A 26986-nucleotide genomic window follows, 5' to 3' on the forward strand; every position below is an offset into this window, starting at 1 on the left:
GAGTTATTTGTTATTTAGAAGTTTAAGTGTTTTGACCAGTAAAAACTTAACAATAAAATGGAGAAAAAAAGCTGAGATATCGTGATTTAAAGAATGCCGATTTGTAACCCGGGGGATAAGTATTTGCATACTAATCGCAATGTTCCTGCTGTCACATTACCTTCAGCTTGAAGATCAGTCAGAAAGAGAAATCGGCATCATCTGTGACAGACAGTGGAACGAAAAATGCCAGTGAAGTGAGTCACTGTTTAAAGCTATTTTTATCTCAGAAGATTTACAACTGAAACGCTTGAGCCTTCATTAGTTTAGATGCTTTGTTTCCTTCACTTATGAAAAAATATGCTAATTGTTGCCTTTCTGGCTTTTTTCCTTTCTGTATTGATTTCTTTTTCTTTTCTAAAATATGTCAACCACACTTGGCTTGCCCTTGCGTTTAATTTTTTAGACTTGCTAAAATAAAAAAAAAAAAGGTTAAAAAGTTGAAAAAGATCAACTAAGTGTTCTTAATGTGAGGCTTTCCAAAATTGTTTAATGAGTTAGATGCATAGGATATACATGATCCTTGCACAAATTCCTTACCACAATATTTATTGAGGAACTTTAAAATGGTTATTAAGTGTCAGATAAGAAAGCAGCTGTCATTTCCTGGAGCACATGGACCCCTTGCTTGAATTTTCCATTCTCCAGCACACTGCTAATTGAGTGTGAACTGCTAAGTTGTTGGATTCCACATTTTTTTAATGCAATACAACTGGTTCTAGCTGGCACAATTAGCAAGATAACTGGTAGTTTTCATGCAGTTCCCATCTGGTCTGGCTCTTCTCAGGACACATAATATGAATACTGCTGGCCTTGATGGCACAGTTTAATGAAGAAAACAGAAAGGAAATCAGCCAAAACCCTATGACATACATGGTTTTGGCTCCGGAAACATGGTGAATTTTCATGACAAATCATACACAAAGAAAAAAACTTACACTAATTAGGCATCACAAATTTACAGGAAATTAAAAAGCACATGAGAAAAACCAGGCAAACCCTCTGTTAAAATTTCTGTTGAAATCCAAATAAAAAGGAAATGAACAAACAAGAAATGAGGGAGTGAGACATTGTCTTTTAAGATAACGTATTCAAGGTAAATTCTACAAATTCAGAATTTAAACCAATCACCCCCTTTTTATCCATAATTGTACATAATAGATTTATTTCTTAACTTTATATAGTTGCATTTTTTAAAACTCAAGATCATATTTTTCATTGACATCTAGCATAGGAAATGTTTTTTTTCTTTGCTAATTGTCAAGTTTTAAGAATCTCTTCCTTCTGAAAACTCCCTATTTAATAGCTAATTATCACAACTTAATTCTTATTATTTATAGAGGAAACATTTCTGTGAAATGCAATACATCTCTCTTACAGAAAAAGCACTGATAAGTTATTTATTATAAATGTTCCAAAACATGAAATAAAATACAAGCATATCTATTTTGACTCATCCATCTTAAGAATAAGGGTAGAAAAAGTTTGGGCTACAAGCACACACACACACCTAAGTTTGAATTCTACCTGTGCCATAAAGTTTGAAGTCTAAATTTGCCCATTAATATATGTTCATATCGAACCACTTTCTCAGCATCTCTGAGCCTCTTTACTCACGGGTAATAAGGATTGTGCCCATTTCAAAATTAAATGAGGTCAAGTATATGTTGTACTTAGCATCCTGTGCTGTACTATCAACATTTCATCCATAGTTGTGTACTTAGTGTTGTTACAAATATTATCTTTCAGTTTATTCATATAGAGCACTAATTTGCTCCCCCTATAAAATTACAAATTAGAAGACAATTAACAAATATTATTCCTTAAAACAGCTATGTTTCACCTAATTTCTGAAAAACTGAATGCTACAATACCACCAACGCTTTCAGTATTTTAACATCAGAATTCAACCTTTTGGGGGAGAAATAGGTTGGTAAGTAGTTGTGCTAAGGAGACTCCAGGTATTATCACATACCACGATATTACTGGACAAAGGCAGTGGATTCTTTTGCCTGATGTGCTCAAATGAACAATTCCTGAGACACTAGGGTTTCAAAAAGAGAAAAAGTTTATTTCTAAGCACACAGCCTGTTGGCCTAAGGATGGGCTGGTTTTAGGATAATCAGCCCAATGGCTCCAGATCGACATAATTAGAGATGATCTAACTATTGAGCATGCGCAGATTGATTACATGCTTAGTTACAGAACATCTATAAGAAAATGGCAGCCTTAATATTATGATGGGTATGACTTTTAGCATTATAATGAGGTGTAGGTGACTTGTAGGTAAAAGTCTAAGCTACTGCGCATGTTGGGTGGGCCTATTTTGGTTAGATCCAGTCTGAGTTATAAAGATAACTTTGGACTTGGGTGGGTTAGTTCTGGGCTGGCCCAAGACCCTTCATTAATAAGCATTAGGGGGTGTCTTTAGTGGTTGTGAGACTTTAAAGTTGAAAAACTGGATAAATGGGTACAAATGAAGGTTAGTCACAAGGTGTCTACAATCACTGGGGCACAAGATAAAGGCTGTACAATCATTATCTGAGATCAAGGCAGAGGGATTGCAATTTAGAGATTTCAGGTATTTCCCTCTGTCTACTACAATAAATCAAAAGCAAAAAGAAATAGCTATATATTTTGATTCATTAATCAAAATCATCCCTTAAATCTTAATTTCTTGGTTATAAGCAGGGGTACTCCTTCAGAGAACTGAAGGACAACTGTTCCTTTATATGGCCATGCCAGCATTTTACAGCCCTTAATTCATAGTAAAATATTCCAGTATCTCTAATTCCATTTTCTGTAATATTATATATCTAACATCTGTAGAATATCTATAGTATTCTAATGTCTGTCTGTAATTCAAAATGTTAGGAAATTTTCTTTAGCCCTTGGTTCTATAACATCACCTAGACTTTGCTTCCCTTTTTCAACTTTTATTCTTTTCCTACATTAATAAAGATAATAAAAATGCATACTGTTTATTGAACATTTCCATTTCATCCAATAAACCCTTTATTATTATTATTATTATTATTATTATTATTATTATTATTATTATTTTGCACGGACAGAATATTTTTAATTCACCCTTCACTGAATGGTCCTTTTGTCTTTGGCTTAACCCAAATCTGGTTCTCCCTGAAGGACATGGCTCACTCTGAAATCTTCTAGAATGGACATTGCCCATTCTTTTCTACCTTACAAACCTCAAGTTTCAGAGTGAGGTTTGTGGTCTGTTGCTCCCCAGAGATGTCTTCCCATCATTTCTCCTCTGCCCTGATCCAGAACATCTTAGCTCTTTGAAACTCAAGCTATTCAGCTGTTTTTTCTCTCATCTTCTTACCACTGTCTTCTTCCAATATCTTGAAGACCATTTACTCTCTTAATTGAAGACTAGTATTTGCCATTATCTGGGGTTTGGTCATTCATTTGTTATTTGTCTGTGTGTTCAACATATATTTCTTGGGCCATATACACTGTTCTTGGTGCTGGAAATGCAACATTTTGTTCTATCCTTTGGGAGCATACATACTAATGGGGGATTAGAAGTTCATCCTTATATGGATTTGCTTTGATTCTGTTTCTCAATATTTCTACCAAAACTGGTATGCAGTGTTACCAAGCTTGGCTCAAGTTCCACCATGCCCTATTGATTAACATATATTGCACAAGTATATGTAGCTTTTAATTTGAATATCCTGCTAACCAGCCAAATTTCAATCTACAAAATCTGCAATCTACAATCATTTTAGAAACATGTGCACCTTAAGGGACCATATTATAATTTAAGCATTCTCTATTTGATAAAATTTCCATGAGACCTGTTATTTGGGTCAAATGAAATGTAACACAAGCATCTTCAGATAACAGGTTTTATAGTCCATAAGAGCTATTCAATGCAAAATCGAACCTAGGGTTGGTTCCCATTCAACAAATTTGAAAGAAACTGAGCAACCCAAATCTTTTAAAATGTCAATTTGAATGAAGAAAAAATCATTCCAAAATGGTCTCACATGTAAATCTTGTGTCCACAAAACTTAGTAAATCAAGGAAAATTAGCTGCCTCCCACTGAAAAAGGAAATTTGAGATAGAAAATATGTGATGGATAATAGAAAAATGAATTTCTCAGTCGCATAGCCCCCTCTACCTGTTGTTTATGAGGACAACGACTATTATCTGAAAATACAACCACGTAACAGCAGAAGAGAACACAATTAATCCTAACAAAAATGATTAAAATATCAGCAAATTTCAGGAAGTAATAAGATATAAAAGCACAGAGATTGTGTTGCACGTGTGTTTATGATTAATCACCATGATTGCAAAGGCAAAATCTTAAGAATGACGAGATAGATGCTCTCTGTTTCATTCCCAGTCTTTTTAATAGAAACCTTACATCAGACCTTCCTTTTCCATAACAAAGTCATTTGTAAATCACAGCTGCGTAATCCAAGACGCTTTTCCTGGACAAAAGATGCTTTCTATGCATGGGGACTTATTTCGCCAGGACCTTTGTTTATGTAGGGGAATGATGCATAATATATTTGCATCGCAGGAAGTGGATATCTTCAACCTGATTTATTATGACCACATCAAGTTCCCAAAAGGATACCTTCTTCAGAAGACTTAAGCCTATAAATATTTTGACGCTTTGGGGAATGATATTACCCTGTCCTGATAGATTCCTAAATTGAAATAAATCGGCCCAGAACTAAAAGTGTATCAGTCTAGGAGAAATGAAGGCTGCCTCAGAGTGGTGTAAAGACATCTCAAAATACTGTTTTTCAATAAATATTTTCAAGACAATCACATATTAGAGGCCTTAATCAAAACGTTTCTTAACTATTTGAGATGCATATCCATGAAATGTATAGTTTTGTATACTGTCAAAACTTAGAAAATCATTCATTGCTATCATGATAACTTTTTAAAGAGTAATGCCACATAAATTAACAATATATACAGTTGAGAAAAAAATTCATTGCTGCTCTGTAGAACAATGACAAATCTCTCCATTGTGCCTTTATTAGAGTTCAAGAATCTCCAAATAGTATTAACACTCTTGGCTAGATTACAAAAAATTTGCTTATGTCAAATTACATCCCATTCACGTTGCTATAGCTGGGCACTCTGGAAAACATCATTTTTGTTAACCTTTTGCTGTTTGATTGATAGTACATAGCTCATTTGAATGATACAATTCAACAAATACATGTAACTTGAATATTAATATAGGTTATAGAAGAGAAAGATCACAATGCTATTGTCAAGGGTAGATGTTGTTTCTACAGGTCTCCACCTGCAGAAGTAATGGCATGGTCTGAAAACATGGACACACTTTTAGCCAACCAAGGTAAGGCCCAACTAATAAAGGGCTTAAGAATAAATAATGCAATTTAATAACTCATAAAAATATCTCATTTTTTGTCAACTTGAGGGCATGCTTTATTCAGGCATAAATGTAATTTCCACCATCTATTACTGGTTTATTCAATTTAACAGCCACTGTTGGCTCTAACCAACAGACAAACCACACTGTGGAGACTGCCTTCATATCATATTATTTTAGTTGTATGTAGGATATTATTCCAAAATAACTTGCCATCTTTTGGGCATTCATTCAAATTGTATGTATAGAAGAATTCAATAAAATATTGCATTTTATTGATGGGAAAAACAGTGATAACTGACCCAATTTTAGTTGTTTATTCTATTCCAGCACCATAAACCAAGTGATGGGAAGAGGAAAGAAGAGGGTAATAATTAGATCAGAATAGGCCTATATTAAAACTGCAGGATGGCAGAAAATAATAATTGTCTCTTGATCTCTAACTTCCCAGCTCTCTGGAATGCATTTAGAGAATCCTAATAGGGAAAAAATTCATATGCTGTAATGGCATGCATTTAAATTACTACCAGCCATGAATCTACAATATTCTTTCAGTATTATTAAAGTACAATTTATCCTCTCTATAATATTGATTTTAGCAGAGATTCTGGTTAGATCTCACAAATTCATCATTGTTTGGACCAAATTCAAGGCAAATTCTAATTAGCTGTTACCAAGAGAATTTTTATAACCTAAATTTGTGTCACAGAAGCTTCTTGGATATATTTTTAACGCTGTTAATTGAATTTTTATATAGTGCTCACATAAGAAATGATATCCACACTCTCAAATACTCTACCAAGAATTTTAATTGGTATTTGATAACCTTTGCAATTACTTGTAATTTTACCTCTATTTCAAATTAACAATAATAATTGTATCCATTTTAAATCCAGTGTTTTTGATGCCATAATCTTGCTCCATGGAGCGCCTGTGTCCCTTACTAGACTTCATTTTTTAATTCCTACCTGCAACAACTTCCAAACAACTGACCTGAGTCCCTTTTCCATAAACTTTTCTCCTATTTTTCTGTCTAGTCAATTTTTCCTGGCCCCAAATAATTAATATACATATTTCTCCCCTGCCTTGGAACTGGAAGGATAAACTCTCTGAGTTAAGGCTGCAGTCAGGGAAGAACTGCTTTGAGCACATGTGAACCGTCCCTGCTGGCAGGTGGAGGAGAAAACCAGCAAGGTTTGGGAAGGAAAATCCCTCTAAGTGGTAAAGACACTGATATACATTTTTCTCCTCAGTGAGATACACAGTCTCAATTACAAAACATACTGCCATCAGAAGGGTACAAACCATGAAGCTGAATAGCATGGCCTCAAGGTGCTCTCTTAATCCAGTCATCAGAGGGAATCTCATCTGATTTCTCCAACCTGCTGCCTAACTAGAGGCGCACTCTTAACTGTACTCAGCCCTAAAGTATTTAATAACAATTACCTCCTCAAGCGAGCTCTAGGTGCAAAAAAGAAGAATATTTCAGTGTACACTTTGATGAAGAAAGTAGAGAAGGGTCTAAATGGGTGGTCATGAATTCAAAAGTTTATAGGAGCAAGGAAGAAAAGGAATGTGTAAAGTTGACTGAAAGTGAGATAATGGGGAGAGGTAGGGCCTCCAGGAAACACAAAGTGGAAGCCCTACCTATGGTTAAACTTAAAAATATTACAACGTAAACAAGCCTGAGGTAAGTGGGCCCAGTTTGCAGTCCCCGGTCTGAAGTTTCTGGAGAGTACATCCTTAAGAAAAATACCTAGGAGCAGATGGTAAACACCATGAACTGTCTGTAGAACAGGTAGCAGGAGGGCGAGTCTGAGACTTCATTCTTTTACTTAAGAAAAAACCAGGCAAAAGCACACTTTGTTTGCCATAGGATTTAAAGCTGCATATTTACCACACAAAGAGAAGCATTCACACCAAATATTTCCAACAGTTACTTTCTCAGGTTTTAAGACTGCAGTTGGCCAACATTTACCCAAACATAATACACCCAAAGCCACAAAATCTAATTCCTTAGCATCAGATTGTGCTTTCTCACCAGCTCTTAACAGCAAAGATATTCATACCCTGAAGTTAGTATAACATCATTAACCAGACCTGGGCTAAAGTTCATGGAGTTTCCTAGGAAGGAACTTCTGCTAAGGCTTATTCCTAAATATATTCCTGGACTTTTCACATCTAGAAAAATTCCGTAAAGTTCCTTTGTCAATGGAATTCATTACAAAAATATAGATATAAATATTTTATGTTTATGAGTATGAATTCAAAGTGATATTTACTGAATTTAGAAACTGAAACATACACACTTTATATTTAAAGGGACAAAAAATTATTTGCTACTGAATACTCAGTAAATATCCATTACTACATAATGTACTGACTGTGGTCATATTACTGCTGTATATGATATTATATAAAAGTTCTTCTTATATATTTTGTAGCTGGTTTAGATGCTTTTAGAACATTTCTAAAATCAGAATTTAGTGAAGAAAATGTTGAGTTCTGGCTTGCCTGTGAAGACTTTAAGAAAACAGAAAGTGCAGAAAAAGTTGCTTCCAAAGCCAAGATGATTTATTCTGAATTCATTGAAGCCAATGCTCCTAAAGAGGTGAGTGAACTGTTTGAAGATAGTGAAGACTCATTATTGATCTTACCCCTAACAAATCTGTTCCCCATTAAAAGATGATAAATCCTTCTAAAGGATTTTACTTCTAGTGTTCATTAAATTGTCAATATATATGAATAGAAAACATCGATAGACCCCAAAAGATGCTTCAGATAATCCTTCTGCTTTTCTCCTATTCAGCAGGTATTTTTCAATGTCAACTATGTGCCAGATACAACCAATATTTCTGTCTTCTTAACATGGCATGCAAGATCATGCTATTGGACTTCAAATTCAATTTCTTTTTTCCTTTTGTAACCATGGAAGCTGAACAAGGTTACAAAAGGATAGCATTTTGTATAGGATAGCATTCTTGAATACATATTTGAAAATTAAAGTGGGGCAGATGAAAAAAACCTCCAACCAACCACATAAATTCTTCATTTGTAATATTCTGAAAATCTAAATTATGACATGCAATAATATCTTACTTTCCATAAGGGGGTTTTCTTGCCTGTATTTCTTTGATGGTAAAAATGAGTCAAAGGTCTGTGGTATTATCTCAAGTGATTGGGACCTAACTGTGCTGCTTTAAGATCAGAGAAATAAAAAAGCCTTAAGAAAGAAACCTGAAATGACTCTGATAATAATCCCAAAAGTATTTTATGTATTGAGCATCTCATTTCTATGTGAAGAAATTTCCAGAATCAAAAAAAGACAATAACCACATACTGCTTTAATCTTTAGCTTCATCATTTAATCTATTTATATTTTTGGCTGCTTTGGATTCCACAATATGTATCTTATAAGCCAAGGGATGTAACGCATAAATAGCAAACAGGAAGCTACATTCAACCACTAGTGACAAATATAAACTGCTGGTGTCAGTCATGGCTCCTACAGAGGTGAGATACTGATATCCTCATAAGTGGCTGTTACCATATTTTCTTCACAAAATTAAGACGCATGGTCTGAGAAGGGTGATTGTACTTATGGGGACAAATGACAGAATAGATGTAATGCAAACAATTTCAGAAAGTATAGGGCATAAATTTGCTATTTCAATAGTTCAAATTTTAGATGGACACTAATTACTGCAGAATGTATTGTTCTTATACAAATTGTGATACATAAAGCATTGAAAAATGGCCTGAAATTTATAGGAAAAAAGAACATTAACTGTGGAGCTATTTAAACATTTATTTCCCAGTTACCATCTAAGAATTAATAAATAATTCTGGAAAGTTGAAAATGTAGTATATGAGATTTGTCAAGTTGATTAATGTGTCATTCCCTAAAAGGCTTAGAAATCATCCCTAAAGATAGCCTATTCATTGTGATATTGGCTTGAAAGCCAGATATTTTTTTCTTCTTAACAAACCATCTAATTAACAGTGGTTGCTTTAGGATAACATTCTCAAGCATTATGTATGAAAAATCTTCTAACAAGAATTGTAATCTTTTAATTATAGCTAGCTCAAAGTTATACAATAAATTATTGATTTAACTAAATATTTTTGCTTATTTTTCAAAAATGTCCTTCAAAATCTAATTATATAGTAATGATTTTTACTAAATAGAGTAATTATTATTTTAGGAAGTAAAACTTTCCAGTTTTTTAATAACTTGTCCAAGAGATTAATATGAAGTAAATATATTTAAGTTTCTGACAGCTTTCAAAGTCATAGATTATATTGTGTCCTTGAAGTATTTCAAAAATGATATTATTGAATATGACAATATTCATTGGAAAAAAGAAACATATATGTATTTGAAATGTTCTCTTCCTATTATTTGTTTACCATTAATTGATTCAGCTTTAACTACTAAAGAGCATTTGCTTCCTATTTTTTATATGAATTGCTGCCTTCAAGATATTTCTTTTTAGTCCAATTGTTAATTTGTTGACTCATTAAACCAATTTTTTTAGTGCATCTCCTCTCCCACAATAAAGTCTCAAACTAGGAAAGATTGACATGTTACAAAAAAGTAAAATACACAATTTAAGCCATATATTAATAAATCATGTTGAAATTCATTGTTATCACTGTGAAGAGAAAAAGTCTCCTAAAGAGTTAATAGATGCATTTGTATTGGGTTCACACATGAAACAAGTCTTGAAAAATGTCATATTTTATGAAGGGATCAAATGAAGTGTTTGTCAGACAGAGCACACCATAGTGAGTCACGGAAGTACAAATCTCCTTAGAGTTTCCCAGAAATTGAAAGCATTTTGATATGGCTAACATGAGTAGAAAGGTGGCGGATCAGATTGGGTCAGAAGGCGGCAGTGGAGATAAAGACAACACAGGAGTGTAATGGATTCATCTAATGGGAAGATTTGACAAGACCAAGTGAGGGATTTCCTGTGAAGTTTGGAAAATAGAATGATTTTCATAAGTAGGAAATTAATTCAAGCATGAGATTTCCATGAGAAAATTGTCCGTTTTTCTAGGTTCAATTATACTTGTGTAATTGACTCTTATGAAGAATTGAAATTATGATCAATTGTCTTGATAGAAAGTTTTAAAATAAAGACCAATGATAATGGTCATGTTATCCAGGTGTCTCTTCAGTCCCATTTACTTTCTTTTCAACTTCTTGTCTTTAGGTCCTCATCTGTGAAATTGCTAACATGAAAATAATTTTAATAGATGCAGTTAGACAATTTACAATTGGACAATACTAAATTCACAAAATGATCCCTGTCAATAAATTGACATTACTAACAGTTGTCAGTTTTCAGTCCTAGTAGGCAGAGACTGTGCAAAAAAATTGAACTCTCAGATCTCCATAAGGTGATAATGGTTTCGACTGGATGTCATGCCCTTTTCTTAAAGTGTTGCCTTCTCTTTGTTTTCTACATTAACAAGGAGTAGTGTGGTGTACTAAAAAGCCTAAAGTTCAAAGTCACCTAGACCTGGGTTCAAATCCTGACTGACCCCTTATCTGTGTAATCTTGTGAGAAACTGTTTCATCTCTGAGCCCCAGTTTCTTCATCCATAAGGTATGTCTGTAATATAAACCTTACTAATACCATCCACACAGGACCGAGATAAGTGATAAATTAAATAATATTTTCAGACTTTACTGCATACAGAATGGGTTTTTAAAAATCATGGACCCTTTCTTTCTTTAAACACATAATCCTTTCTTTATATGAGTGCTGTTGGATCTTAGCTAATTTCACAGAACATTTGATGACAAGCAACACTAAGAGATAAATAGTGTAAGCATGAGCACTTGTTATAAAGAAAAGCTAACAAAAAAATCACCAGGTTCAGATAAAAAAAGCCACTCTTTGAGTAAATTGTCCCTACTTGGGGTCAAAAGGAAATACTGCAGAGGAAAAATAGGTGTGAGCCAGGTGTTTTGACTAGGAGACTTGAAAGTGAAAAAGTTATTAAACAAGCAATGTATTTTCTCAATGTCTCTAATTTGTACAAGTGAGAACCTGTGAGTGACAAAAAAGAAAAATCTTGAAACTTATATTTATTCTTTCCTTCAACTTGACCCACTAACTTCATAATATTTAGAAGATTTCAAGGAAAAAAAAATACTTGATTTCAAAAGATATTTATCTTAAAAATTATAATAATATTACTTTCAGAATATGGAATTATTAAACCTTACCATCAGGGAATCCCCTGATACTGTGTTAAACTTTAGGGACACCCAAATCAATAGGCCATGCTCTCAATCATGAGTCTTACTCTTGTGAAGATTATGTAGGTAGCATAGAAGCTTAAACTATGTATAGGCATGCCTAAGAGTTACTCCTAGAGGACCTCTTTTGTTGCTCAGATGTGGCCTCACTCTTTCTAAGCCCAACTCTGTAAATGAAATCATTGCCCTCCCCACTACGTGGGATATTACATCTGGGGTGAAAATCTCCCTGTCGATGTGGGAGAGGAATCCCAGGGATGAATCCAGATCTGGTACTATGGGATGAACAATTCCATCCTGACCAAAAGGGGGAAAAGAAGTGTAATTAATAAAGTATCAGTGGCAGAGAGAGTTCAAAATAGTTGAGAGGTTAGTCTGGAGATTGCTCTTACACAAGCTTCAGATAGACCTTGCTACCTATCATAACCTGCCAACCCCCAACCAGGACCATTCCAGCCAATCCTAAAGAACACCTAGGGCAATATATGAAATTCCACAAGGGTTCCAGGCACTAAAGTAACCTACCAGAAACCTACAACCTCCAGATGGGTCCCTGGTCTAGATAAGTCCTGAAACCTAGCCCAGCCTCTCCAGAACATCAGATAGTTCTGTCTCCCTACTCCATATTAGTGACGGACCCTTCCAATATGAAAAATTTAGAATTGCCATAGTCCAAATGCCCCTAAGGAGAAGGATGGAAAGATCAAAGGTAATGGTGGAGTTAAACAGAGAAGATAGGATTTAACAAATGAATATGAATACTAAATTATTTAATTTATATCTCTTTTAGTCTCCAGCATTTTAGAGCACTTAGAAGTAAAAACCTAAAATTGTGAAATTATAACCCATGTCAAAGTCTGAAGCATGTTCTATAATAAATTGTGGTGCTGTGTTTTGAAATTTATAGCTTTTTTGTATGTTATTTTTCACCAAAAAAGAAGGAAAAAATCAATTGTGATGATAAAAAAATATTTAAGCCCTTTAGCTTCTTATATTCTGGAGCAGCTAGAAGAAAAAATATGAGAGGATCATATGGTAGCCCATGACAAACTCTGGGATCTGTCCTGTAACTACTCGTTGAAGAGTACTTTGAAAATTATTGGTTTTTTATTTCTTTGCTTTATATATATGTTACACTATACAATAAAAAAGTTAAAAATTAAAAAAAATTGTAATAATATTACTTTCAAATTGAGCTAGTTAATACAATGACATTTTAAATATTTAAATCATATCTATATATAAAATTATTCCCTATACTAAAGAAAATTGATCATAACAGGACAGAAAATATGTCATTAAGGAGAAAATTGTTCATGTCAATTGTTATTGTATGAGATTAGAAAACTAATGCCAAAGTCATACCATTGTGTAATGTTTAAAAATAATATAAATTCAAATTCGTATTATCATCAATTCAGGAACGAATATATTGACAGGTTCAAAAATATCAGACAAAATGTGAGATCATGATAATTCATAAATAAGAAATGAGTCACAAAGGAGAGGGTATCTTAATAGTTCTGTGCTGGACACTTTTTAATATTTGTCTCTGGTTTCTTGCCTTCGTTTTTCAATGTAATACATTGTGATTTATTAACTCATATTTTATTTCATGTCATTAAGTCCTTCTTCTGTGCCTACTGTTCACCTCCTTATAAAATAAGATCCTTTCATGGAAGAGCATCCCAGCCGAGGCATGAGAACGGATATTAAATACATAAGGATAACACAATGTGTTAAGTGTGCTCTAGGCAATTCTCAAAAAGGAAATGTAAGAAAATAAACTAAGTGAAAACCATGGTTTGGTCCAAAAGAACCTTTAAATCGAACTGGATAAAAAGGTGAAACTGATAGAACTAGAAAAATGGCAAAGCAACAAATGATTAAGTGTAAACAATAAAAACAATAACAGACAACAGCAGATGAAATTGCATGTTTTATACATGCAAAGATGTGAAAATTGAATAATAATGAGACAGGATATTGAGTCAGTGTCTTTATTTTAAATAAGATGAGTTTTGTTGAGCCTTAGGGAAAGAAATAGATACATAATTACTGGTAGAGAAGGAAAAAAAACATGAAGATAAGAATTTAGAGGCATTTCTTGTTATGGCCATATGCCAATTTTATATCCTCCATTTTATATTCACATAGTTTTCTCTTTGCATTTTTAAATGCTGCTTGAAAGTCTTGAAGCTTTTTGAGACTTAGCCCTGCCACCCATGGTGCTGCTTGCCAACAGTGGCCCAACTATAGAATCATCTTTAGTTCTGTTTGCTTGTTTATTCATTTCCTGAACTTTGTTCACTAATCAATAGTTGAGTGCCTGCTATATATTAAGCGCTGTGCTGCTGCAGCTAGGGAAAAGGCAGACACGGGTCCTGAATAAATATAAAGCCTTGGTGGATAGACATCAGCTAAAAATTATTTACAATAAACTTTCATGAGTGTCATGATAGGAAAATACAGTAGGAAAAATCCAAGTTTAAGGGGCTGGGAAATATATGTCAAAGCAAGTAATGATTAAGTTTTGACCAGACATTGGAATAGAAAAAAACAAGACAAGATGAAAAGGGGAAAACATAGGAGAGGAAGAAGAAGATTCAAGCAAAGGTACCAGCCAGAGCCAAGAAGGCTTGTCCACTAATGAAAGAAGTTAGTATGTAGGTCTCAGTAAACTGTAAGGCAATTTCACCTTCTAGATCCCAATCATTTCCACACCCTTATTTATTCCATCTTAAAATATGGGATCTCAAAAATAAGAAAGGAAAAGAATGGAAGAAGAAGGGAAGGCGTGGGGAGAGAAGAAGGGAGGAAAGGAAGGGAGAGAGGGAGAGAGAGAAGCAAAATTAAAGGAACAATCAGTAATAAGTGCACAGTGCTTTTACATGATTATCTTAATTAACCATCATGTTCACTATCTTAGGAAGGTATTACAATCATCCACATTTTACAAGGGAAAAAATTAACTTAATCTCAGCGATAAAATGATGAGCCCTGCAGTCATTCAGAAACACAGATCATATAGGGAGAAAGTTATTCAACCTCTACCTTTATACTGTGCTCCTTCCCTAGTTCTCCTACTTATTCTTAGTGGTCATGACACTGCAAAGGGACCTTAATGTTTATGCTAAAGGAAGAGGTATAAAGTTATCTCACCACAGTGTCTATCTTTATTTTATAAATTTCCCTTCTCTTATTTTCTATAATTTCTGTAACTTCTTAAACTATGAAATCCAGTTTCAAAAACAGCATTAGGAGGAGAAAAATGGTAAGAGTATTTCTTCTAATAACCTGCAGTACCATTTTGGCCTTCTGAAAAATCAATTGCTGCATTTCAACTCAAAAAACAAGAACAGCGGTGTACTTTAAACTTTCTCACCTCCCAATACCACTTAAATTAACCTCGGATTACCACGCAGGGGTGGTCAAGAAAACCAATCAATCTAACTCTCTTTCAGCTGCTCCAGCATAGCTTTAGCCTTTGTACATCTATTTTTAGCAATTGGTGTGCCTTAAGATTTTATATCTTCTTTATCATCACGAAATATAGAGAAGCACCTGGTTTCTACTCAATTCCCTCTTTGCTTTAACTACGCGCGTAATTAATCAAGATGGTTTTGAATTCTATTTCTTTAATTTCTTTTGCCCAATTTAAAGTGTTAGTGCTGCCTCTCAACTTGTGTCTATTTCTGTCTCCCCAGCCAATGGTAATAAGAGGATCCCGTCCCTGTACTGTGATGGTCTCTTCGAGATATTCTCAAGTTTAATAGCCACCCTTGAAAATATATTTCAGAATATTCGCCTTTAATGATGCCAAAAATGAAGTAATATTAGAGGCGTGAATGGTGATTAAATAGAATTATGTAACCGAAAACATGATTATAGACAGCTTAAATCTGAATAGTAATTTTGAAGCTCTGTTGTGAATGGGGTCTAAAGCGCTACCTGCTCCATTTCAGTAAGGCGTTTTACATATGCATGCACACACTTTGCATAATGCAGTCTCCTGCTACACTAGACATTCTAAATGAGGAAAGGCTATCTAATTTGAATTTGAGAGCACAGTTGAAAACTTTTCATTCAAATTATGTAAAAATATATAAAGCACAGTTTAGGGTCACTAGAGAGCCAACAGGTACACTTTTAAATGAATGCTTCCTGCCAAAATATTTTGTTATGAATCAAAAAAGCTTAAAGGCTGCTAGGGTAGAAAAGAGGATTTTGATTTGCAACACCTCCAGTTAAATCAGAGCACGTGAGTATTAAAATAGCCCAGATTTTTATAATAAAATTATTTTTAAACAATTACCAGAAGCATCAGTCAGAAATCCATCATTATAAGCCACGGTTGTCCTCAGTGCCAGCTGTGTCAAGGCCTTTTAAAAATTGACAGGGTTTAAAAGTCTCTAAATGGTTGCAATGACATCTCGGCTGTCAATCCATGAGAATTATAGTCCTGTGTCTTGTTTCCTGTGACAGTACAGTGGCCTGATATTTAAGATAATTCATCATGACCTTTTAAAAAATAGGCAAATATAATATGTTTTCCTCAAGTCCCTGAAACTAAAGAATATCTACACAAATAAAATAGAAGTAATCTATTCATGCTAGTAAATAACATTGATAGAACCATGTTTGCTTAATTAATTGACAGTAATATTCAGCCCAGGCCCTGGACCTCACAGAATCTGAGATGTTTAGCAAATTCTTAGCTTCCCCATAGCTCCTAAGTAGCTCAGGAGTTCCTCGAGGTCATGGGTTGGTGAGTCTACACCCCTAGAGGGTCACCTCCTGATAGTGTCCCACCTTCAGTCTATTCCAAGCTCACAGGTTTCATCTGTCTTACTTTTTCAGGCAGAAAGATGCCTAAATATCTCCTGGTAGAGGCCACCCAGAACCAAATTTGAGTTGAGAAAAAAGTTAGGGGTGCAGTTTGTAGACATGACCCTAGGAGTGATTCTATTAAAGGGCTTTATATGACAAAATACATGTATTAGGCCTCATTTTTTCATTTTTTTCCTCTTACTGGAAGTTTTAGGGAGTTGAAAAGAAGAGACAGGATACTCTGCATAGCTTATTAACATACCTCATCTTAATTGACTTCTCAGGAGCATCTAACAGAGCTGTTCACTCCTTAATTGAAATAATTGAAATATCTTCAAATTGCTTCTAGCTAAAGAATTGGCTGCTCTTTAAGAATTTCTTTTGTTCTGTATGCTCCTAACTCAATATTTACTCTATTGAAGGGAGATAATCATTATTTTCTGTTTACACTCCCTCTCCCAGTGATCTCATCAGCCTTATGGCTTTAAAACAGCATCTCAACTTCAGCAAATACAAATCAGAGTCCTGATTTTCTACTCAAAATTTTCTTCTATCAAAGTCCTCTCTCATTTAATGGCAACTCCATTCTTTCAGTTGCTCTTGCGAAGCAATTTAAGTTGACCTTGATTCTCCCCTTTACTTAAACCCCACATCCAATCCACCAGCACCTTCTGTCAGCTCACTCCTCAGGATGTACTTAAAATCCAGCCTTTGTTAATGATGTACTCCTGTGCCCCAGATCAGTACCAATTAGTCAACTGCTCCAGCCATTCTACTAACTGAATATCTTTGAAGTCAGTCTACTTCTCTATTTTCTGTGATATTACCCAAACTAATTCACCATCATTTTCTACTTGAATTTCTGTTGTGGTATTGAAACTGTTCTTCTCTTTATCTATGCCTGGTCATTTCACCACATGGCAGCTGTTGATACATTTTTAAATATATATTTACATCAGTTCTTGCTTAAAATTCTCTTCATTGCTCTCAGAATAAATGGAAATTCCTCTAAAAGACCTTCATAGGTCTCATAATTTAACTTCTTTGCTCCTTTCTAGACTTTTACCTTTCTCCCATCTCAGTTCACCATGCCAAATCCAGTTCCTTCCCTAATCTTTTATAGTCATAATAATCCTTCAAGGATTCACTTAAAATCTCATTTCCTTCCCTTTGGGTTGCTTTTACAAAATCTGACTTCTTGATTGACTTCTCATCTTAATCAACTTTATATCTTCAGATCTTAGAATGGTTCTTCAGCAGTTGCTCAATAAGTATTTTGAAATAAACAAATTAAGGAATGACTATCAATAAAATGATGTTTTTCAGAAACATAAGTTGGTTTTTTCTTACTGTAAAAATGGCTCCTTTTTCTGAAAAAATCTCATTGCTCAGAATATTTTACTGTGAGACAAGACAATGTCATCAAAGAAGAAAATATAGGGAGAGAAGACATGAGACAGAATTTGGGGAATGTATATCTGCTTGTTATATTTTGAGGAGACATATGGAGAAAAGTACTTAGCAAAAAAAAAATAGGGAAAGATGGTACATAAAAGTCAAGTTACTTCCATTTCAAAAAATGTTGACTTGCCATTGCAGTGGCAAATCAATTGTTTTGCCAGAGATATTTGACATTAACAGAAACTTTTATATTCACAACTGTTTAAGCAAGAATTCAAATTTCATAAGATTTTTGTTCAAAATTAAATAAAATGATAAGGCAATAATAATAACGACTTTCTGTGTTCAAGGAAGCCTTCTTGGAAGATATTCAAGTTGAGCTAAAACACAAAAGATGAGGAAAATCTGTACAGAATGCAATTGTACTCAATTGTGTGGTTGACAGGGATTTTAAACAATGGAACCTCATAAACAAAGGGTTTTTGTGCAAGATTTGCTTTGGGATGAGAGAGTTAACTAGGTTTACGGGTGCCACAAAAGGCAAGTAAGAAATGATTTTGAAACAATACATTGAAATAAGGGTATGAGAAGTCTCAAATGCCAAACTGAGATATTTATGTTATAGAAAATAATCAGCTTTCAGCTGAATATTTATATGATGAAAGTGATATTTTTGGTGAAATTGATATAGTAATAATGGACACAGGTGAGTTTAGAAAGGAAAGAACCAAGAACCATCAAATCAAAGGTAAATTCAGTAATTTAGGAGAGAAGTTGTACAAACCAAACTGGAGTGAAAGGAAGATAATGGAAAGATCATTTAGAGATTGCCAATAAAAGGTATTATGAGGGGACTATATCCACGGATCAGAGATTTTATCATACACGGATAAGAGGTCAGGGTTAAAAAGAGGTGTCAGAGATAACCCCTATGTTTTGAGGTTGAACAACTTGGAGAAAAATAATGACATTTTATAAACACATGGATGCGATATTTTGTCAATGATGTTAAGCTGAATTGCCAAGACACTTTTTCCTAAGACCACTGATTATCTCCTGAGAGAGCTTATTTTAGCTATCAGCAGTGGATGTTGGCAGTTCCTTGGTGGCAAAACAGAACTTATTAGGAATAGAAATTAGGAATCAGAAATTCAAGTCTTGGGTTTCCAATACTTATATTAATTATCATTATTAACCTTTAAATGGAATATTCAATTATCTTTAAAAAATTTAAACATGATTTGGCCAAACCTACAAACAACCTTTTTATTACTTTACACGACATATATAGTCCTCACATGATATCCAAGGCACAGTTAGCACACAAAAATATAAATATCATCTAAGTAATACAAAATTCTTTGAGAGGTGAGCAAAGAAAGAAAAGTAAACTTCATAGAATAGATGTTATTTGAGTTCAGCCTTAATATAAAACACTTGTGAAAGTCTTGGATGAAGAAAAATGACTTTCAGCTAGACTGGATGGCATGAGGCAATGTTCTCAGCTGGGAAAATACAAGGCTTTTGAGGGGTGTAAAAGTCTAGCTTGGTGGGAATATGTGCACATGCAGAAAAGGAGACATAAATCGGGACCACATTGTAAAGGCTGTGAACACCAAAATTAGAGCTTTGGACTTTTAAAAATAGGAAATGGTAGTTTTTGCAGGTATTCAGTTTTGACTGCAACTGCAATAATAGCAATACAATAATAATAAGCCAACACTGTGCACCAGGAACACATGGCTTTGCCCTCCATTGAAACATACTCAATGAATGCCTGGGAGGGTAAGTCACTACACTCACCATTGTAGGGGATACAAAATTAAACAATTTGCAAATGCTGATATTAAAGAATTAACAGCATATTAAAGGAGGAAACAGGCAACATACATCCTCAAATCAGCACAAGATTAGTTTATGAAAAATGTGATAGTAGCTATTTAAAAATCACTACAAGACCTTGATAATAGCTACTATTCATTGATTCCCATTCCAAGGCAAGCACTGTACACAGTGCATAAGTTATCATGCCATTTCCCAACTTAAAACCCTTCAGTGTCTTCTATCGCTTTTGTTAGAAACACAAGTACTCCTTATCAACTTCTTACGGCTTTTAACCTCATTGCAGGTACTTCCTTCTTCAGTCCAGCCATCCAGGTATAATTTCTCTTCAGAACACGAGAAATTCTTTCTTGGATCAGGAACTCTGCATTTGTTGCTCCTTCTTCTGGAGGGGTTTTCCCTCCGAATCTCAGAGGACTGACTTCTTCCCCTCCTTCAAGTTTAAATCTAAACCATTTATTTATCGTTGATTGTCTTTTCCCAAATATAATGGCACATAATAGACATTCATAAATATTTGTCCAATCAATGAATGTATGGATTTTCTCACTTTCATTCTTATAACAACTCTGAGTCAAGAACTGTCAGTAGTGTAAAGACAAGGAAACAGAATCTCAGAAATAGTGAGGTCATTCACCTAAGCTCACCAAGAGCGTAAGTGTGAGAGCACAAATTAAAAAATGAGTCTGACCCCAGTCTTTTCCCTGCCCAGCACTCTTCTTCTGTGTAAAGACAGGAAAGTCGATTCCAGATTTTGAAGCCTTCAAGGGAGCTGTGGTATTTGATCTTTAACTTCTATGGAGGATCTGGGTGATTGAAAGAATAAAAGTGCAAGCTATGTTCTGGGATCCCCAAGTAGATAAAAATCCCTAAAGAGAGAAAATATCATGAGCAAATCATGGCCTTTTGATGATTCTTTTTATAAACAGACAAAAATATTTTCTTCCTTTTTTTCTTCTTCCTAGAATAATAATCTTAAAATAGTTTGACATTGCTTATCTCATTTAATCCTTACCATACTTTAAAATAGGTGCTGTCTCAGTTTGCCAGGGCTGCTTAATCGAAGTGTCAGAGACCAGTTGGCTGAACAAGGGAATTTATTGTCTCATGATTTTGGAGGCTAGAAGTCCAAAAGCAAGGTGTTGGCAGGACTGTGCATCCCCTGAAGTTTGTAGCATTTTTGGTAGTGGCTTGCCATCTATCCATAACTCAATCTCTGCCCCTGTCACATGGTCAATTCTCTACCCATTTCACCCCTAACATGTCCAAATGTCCTCTGTGTACAAGGACAACAGCCATATTGGGTTAAGGCTCACCCCCACTCAACTTAGCCTCATTTCTCTAACCCCATCTGCAAAGATTCTATTTACAAATGGGTTCTAATCCACAGAATTGAGGGTTAAGACAAATTTGTCTTTGTGGAGAACATAATTCAAACAGTAACAAGAGCTCTTCTCTTTTATACCATGGAAATCAAAGATTTAAGGGGATGATAGATTAGAGATTAAAGAGAATTGCTTGAGTCACATGAACACAAAGTAGTTGAAGAAGGATTTGATTACAGGCCTATCTGCTTGTTTTAACCTCAATTAAATGCAGTATAATTTATCATTTATAAAGATGTTTTTATGCAAAAAATTCTAGCGTTGTTATAATATTCCCCATTTTTCTGATAAAATTTTAACTCTATTCACTACATATTATGTGCCAGGTATTTTGCTAAGTACCAAAAATAGAATGATAAATAAGACAGCGTACATATTGCAGAATGTGTTAGGAACTAAACAAGTATTTTCATGGGAAAGTTGGGGCATTTTATAGAGATATAAAATATCTCTCTTCGACCTTAAATCTTGCTGTAGTTACCTGTGTGTGATAGCAGTAAGGGGATATGTATGTGTGTGTGCTTTATTTTGCTCATTTTGGCAAATAAAAAGTTGGTACGAAATAGAAAGAAAAGCAATATCATGGGAAAAAAGAAGTGGGAGCTTAGATTGTGGGAGGGGGTTGGATAGGATCCAACTTAGTACATTCTACTTAAATTTCTATCTATGGAAAGTATATTATACCTGTTAAGGTTAAAGTACCGGAGGGGGGGCGTAAAACATAAAGTGCAGGAAAAGTAACGTAGAATCATAAAACATGCTGTTTGCTTTTTCATATTATCTTTTTTTAATCTCAAAATAAGGCCTCAACTCTGTACTTGTCAGTGCCACCCCTCTCAGCCTAGGAAAAAAATAATTAAACCAAGTGTGCTCTGAATTCCAGACAATGAATGTATGACCTTTCTACTGTTTTGCATCTGATCAGTTTGGGATATAGGAAAAAATTCAAATAATACATTTATCTACCAGCTGTATAAACCATGTATTCTTTGGTTAAGTTACTATAATGACAGTAACCTTATTTTCCACAGATTAACATTGACTTCAGGACGAGGGACCTCATTTCAAAGAATATTGCTGAACCAACTCTCAAATGCTTTGATGAGGCTCAGAAATTAATCTACAGTCTCATGGCCAAGGACTCTTTTCCTCGATTTCTGAAGTCAGAGATTTATAAGAACCTAGTAAATAGCCAACAGGTTGGAAATCATAAAAAATGGTTCCCTTTCTTGTGATGAAGTAAATGATAAGCTAATAATCAAGTTATAATTTAGGGGAAAAACTGGTGATAAAAGAGATTACCTCTCAAGAACTATATACTTCAAGGCTCTATCGAGCATAATTATCAGTTTTTCTAGGGTTTTAAAAACAATTTTTTTACTCCACCTAAAGAAATATTTTTAAGAAATATATCAAGCCTGAATTTCTAAGTTATCTGGTTAGAATTTATTTATTTTACCAAGTACTTAAAAATCTTCTAGTGGGAGAGTACAGAGAAAGTTTATAGAGATATAGTACACTCTTAAACCATAAGTGGCTATTCTTATGACATTATAAATTCAAAGAGCTCTTTATATTCATCTTACAGTGTGGACTACTGTTTAGCATCATACATGTGATTTTAAACACATTTGCATTATTCAGAACCTTACTTCTGTAAAAAGAAAAATTCTGAACTAAACGCAACACTCCATTTAGTATATTCAACTATTCCTCTACAACCAAAATCTGCTACACAATGTTGTGGTAAATTAAAAAGAAAAATTGCAAGACTATGTATATATATATTTCTCATAGCACCATAGATCAAACTTTGTCAAAAAACCTAATTTAGTCCAATTCAATGGCATCACATAGGCACATGTATGGAAGGGGCCTTGGGGGTGGGAAAGATTGATTTTCTTATATTAAAAGGAGCATAAAGGAAAAGAGGAAGAATAAGGAACATAAACAAACTTTTATATGATGAACTACATAGCAGGGATTTCCCCATACGAACAAAAATATTGCAACATTAGCTATACAAAGTAATTTGATTGAACCATCTAGTCTCTGATTGTACTGTATGGTATTGTTTGTAACATTTAAAGAAATTTAGAAAATGCATTTATTATAAGATGTTCCTAAAATTGTCTCTCTTTATATATACATATATATATATATGTGAATATGATGAATAATTTAATGTCAATCTTTTTAGGTGAAAGGCTATGAAGACTCAATAGATCTTACATGTTCAGACCTCATTTAAACATTTTGGTTTCCATGAAGCATTCATTTGATAAACAAAATTTTGCCATCCCTTCATCAGGAATAATAAACATTTAAACATCTGCAAATGGAATATTCCCTATACATTTGCAAATTCTTTGAAGGCAAACCTGACACAAAACTGGTTCTGAAGCAGTCAGTGCATTCTGAGATACAGTCATTTAGTGAAGAACAGCTATATCCTTTTCAACATTTATTCTGGAGGAAGTTCCAACCTTACTTTTGTTTAGTTTAAATGGGGAATTTAAAAATTATTCTTAAAGATGAAACAGACGTCTGCAGCTAAAAGGACCCTTAGAAATTAAAATCACCTCCCTCCTTTCAGACATGAAAAATCAAAATCCCAGTTATTGTCTACAGTCACAAGGCTGGTAAGGACAGTGCCGCACTGACTCCCCACTCCCACGGAAGCAGTGTCATCCCTCTCCACCCCCAGTTTAGAACTGACCTGAGTCCTGGGAATCTAAGTTCCTACTAAATCTCAAATATCCAGGCATTATTCCTTTCATTGGGTGTTCGAATTTTCCCCTTACTCTGCCTTAGCATCTTAGAGCAAGATTTCATGTTCAATGATGACCTCAAAAGTGATGCTTTCCTCTTACCTCCTCAACTCACTTGCTCTCCCAAGATATAATTCCAGTTTTTTTTTCATTAAATAGGACAGAAAGAAAAAACAATTGCAGATTTTTAAAATACTTGGTAATGAGGGTTTTCATTAAAATATCAGATGTTTATCTTTTACATGCAATTCTTTTATGTCTCTTTCAACTCCATGTGTTATTTTATTTCATCAGTTATCATTGATGAGTGATTTTAGGGATGAAATTTTTAAATAAAAAAGATTTACTTGCAAAAAAAGAATGACAGCATTTCTGATAATGTATTTAAATATTCAGTGATTGTGAGTGCCCTTTTTTCAAAAAATATTTACATCAGCTTTAAGAAATTAAGTGTTTACCTGTAAAACTAAACCAAGTAATTAAACATTAATAAGATTAGAATATACTTAAGGAGAAATGATACCCAAATCATAAGAGTTTTCGCGAGCCCAGTGTTTGCCATTTTCAGACAGTTCCTACAGAGTGTATTTTTATGAGAATTTATGTTTGTCTCCCATAGGCCAGAACTGAAGAAATTAAATGATATATCCCTAAAGGAATTACAGCTTCTTTTACAATCCAGTGGGGAGCTACAATCCATTCATTTATCCAAACCCACTTTGAATTTATTTATAGTTCAAATATTAATAATTTCACCAATAATGATTCCTATCAGATTATCCAAAAATTATTTCTTATATTTTGCTAGAATATATCTATTTCAGATGCAAGATATTACCACCAGATTTTGTTTTTGTAATCCTATATTATAAATATCTAAAACCTTAAGGGCATTACGAATGTGAGCCATTCTCAGATTTTTTCCGCACTTTTTTAATATTCTGTCTATATTCAGAATCTACTCTACCTCCTTTCATTGCTTTTGTTATTTTCCTCAAAAGATTTTCTAATTCTGTGAGATGTGGCATCTAAGTATATCCATAGCATTCTTGGATGAGAGCACATGTTGATATGTAGAAACAGGGAAAAATGTGCTCTGTTTTCTCTTCAATGTCTTTTCTAATGAAGCTGAGTATCATCTTGGCGTTTTAAACTATAGTAGCATGACTTTGGGGAATAATCTAGATTTCTTTCCTGGAATTTCAAGAAAAGTTCAAAACCTGTATCCTGGGCTAAAGAGAGTCATTCATAGAAAAGAAAAATCTCTTTAAAAACAAACAAAAGAAAAAGATAATTTGATCTCGATATCACCAGCAGTCACACATTCATTTCCTATGCAAAAATTCCATCTCTAGACTTCACCCACACAAACCCTATACAACAGTTTTACCTTAATTATATCTTTTGCGGGTTGGATTTGCATCCCAACCACATAATCATATCATTTATTTCATGGTGATGATAATTAATTTACAGTGAACTCATTTTACCAGAATGTGTAAAAGGTGGGATGTTGTCACAGCAGTAATCAATTATTATAAGAATAAAGAGTTGCACAGACTATGATCCTCCCATTTTTTCAGATTGCCATTGCATTTTAATGGGGAACCATAAGGGATGAATATCAGACGATACCTATTCCCTTTAGCTATACCATTTCAGAGGGGTTTAACATGTTATATACAGTTGCTGTTCGTAGTGTGTATTTTAATAAATTATATATACACGCACATAATTTTAATGAAAAATGATTAGATATTGGTATAAGATGGTGGGAAAGTAATGTTTTTCCAAAGACCTCATTTCTTTAATGAGACCACATTATTTTTTCTCTCTCTTTTGTTTAAGATGTAAAAACAGGACTAGGGGTAATGCAACGGTGGCGCAGCAGTTCCACAGGCAGAATTTTCACCTGCCATACTGGAGACCCGGTTTCAATTCCCAGTGTCTGCCCATGAAGAAAAAAAAAAAAAAAAACTAGAGCTAGATGTCTAGTAGGGGAAAAAATCTCCCAATGAAGTTTAGTCAGGTTTTTGTGTTATATCTTAATTAAAGTCAGCTATGAATATTTCTGAGAAACAAAAAACTGTCTTGATCAATTCATCTTTTTATTTTCCTTGAGTGATGATTGTTTTTTAACTATTCCTGGATAGGTCACATAAAACTTCATTTCACTTATATTTTTACAAACAAGAACTTTCAAAGCAGTTCATTCCTTTCAAACATGGAGTGAGCCCTTTGTTCTAATGGTTTTTTTTGCTTTTTGCATTTGGGAAAGTAAGTTGTACTATTTATCATTAATATTGTGAACAATGATGATTTAGAGATAAAATACATTAAATAGCTGACAAAAAAACTAACAAGAAAAAGAATTTGCTGTTTCATAATGTGGATATGTTGACTATTCTTGGCATTTATTTCATATAGATATTAATTTAAATATATTTTTAAATGTCAGTTTAAGCCTTTAAAAAGTAAATGTTTTTATGAATGGTGCCTTTGTATTATTGAATTATTGCCTTTTGTCCACTTTCCAAATATGTCATCTTTACCAAAAAGACATAATCATGAATTCAAAATATAAGGCTATTTTCCTTATACCATATACATAAATAAACATGAAAAAAATAGAAAATATCTAGTTTTTGGTAGGAAAAAGATTTTAAAAATAACTGCCAAAACAATGTTTAATATCCATACGTGAATCTTTTGGGGGGCACATACCATAATCCATGATTAAAAAGAATTTCTGAGTGGTGCAATGGTGGCTCAGTGGCAGAATTCTTGTCTGTGATGCCAGAGACCCGGGTTCGATTCCTGGCTCCTGCCCATGCAAAAATAAATAAATAAATAATAAAATAGAGAGAATTTCAAGGGAGATCTAAATTGTTCAGTTTATGATTGATCTATAATTTCACTTCTAAATGGCTATTTCCTGTTCAACAATGCTATAGATTTCTTTGCAGGTTTTTCTGCTTTGCCAGAAGCACTTCTTCTTGAAAAAAGAATTTTTTTTTCAACACTAGAAAATTACAGATCCATTAGAAACTT

At 33.9% G+C, this 26986-nt stretch overlaps 1 protein-coding gene across 1 annotated transcript; it reads left to right on the plus strand.

Moving 5' to 3' along the window:
* The first annotated feature begins 225 nt into the window (after window positions 1–225).
* Window positions 226–22431, plus strand: RGS21 (regulator of G protein signaling 21). The gene is made up of 4 exons (XM_077155767.1): window positions 226–236; window positions 5320–5396; window positions 7877–8043; window positions 22196–22431. The coding sequence occupies exons 1-4, from the start codon at window positions 226–228 to the stop codon at window positions 22397–22399; spliced, it is 459 nt and encodes a 152-aa protein (XP_077011882.1). The 3' UTR covers window positions 22400–22431.
* The last annotated feature ends 4555 nt before the right edge of the window (window positions 22432–26986 follow it).

Source organism: Tamandua tetradactyla, chromosome 4 (assembly GCF_023851605.1).
Source record: "Tamandua tetradactyla isolate mTamTet1 chromosome 4, mTamTet1.pri, whole genome shotgun sequence".
NCBI lineage: Eukaryota > Metazoa > Chordata > Mammalia > Pilosa > Myrmecophagidae > Tamandua > Tamandua tetradactyla.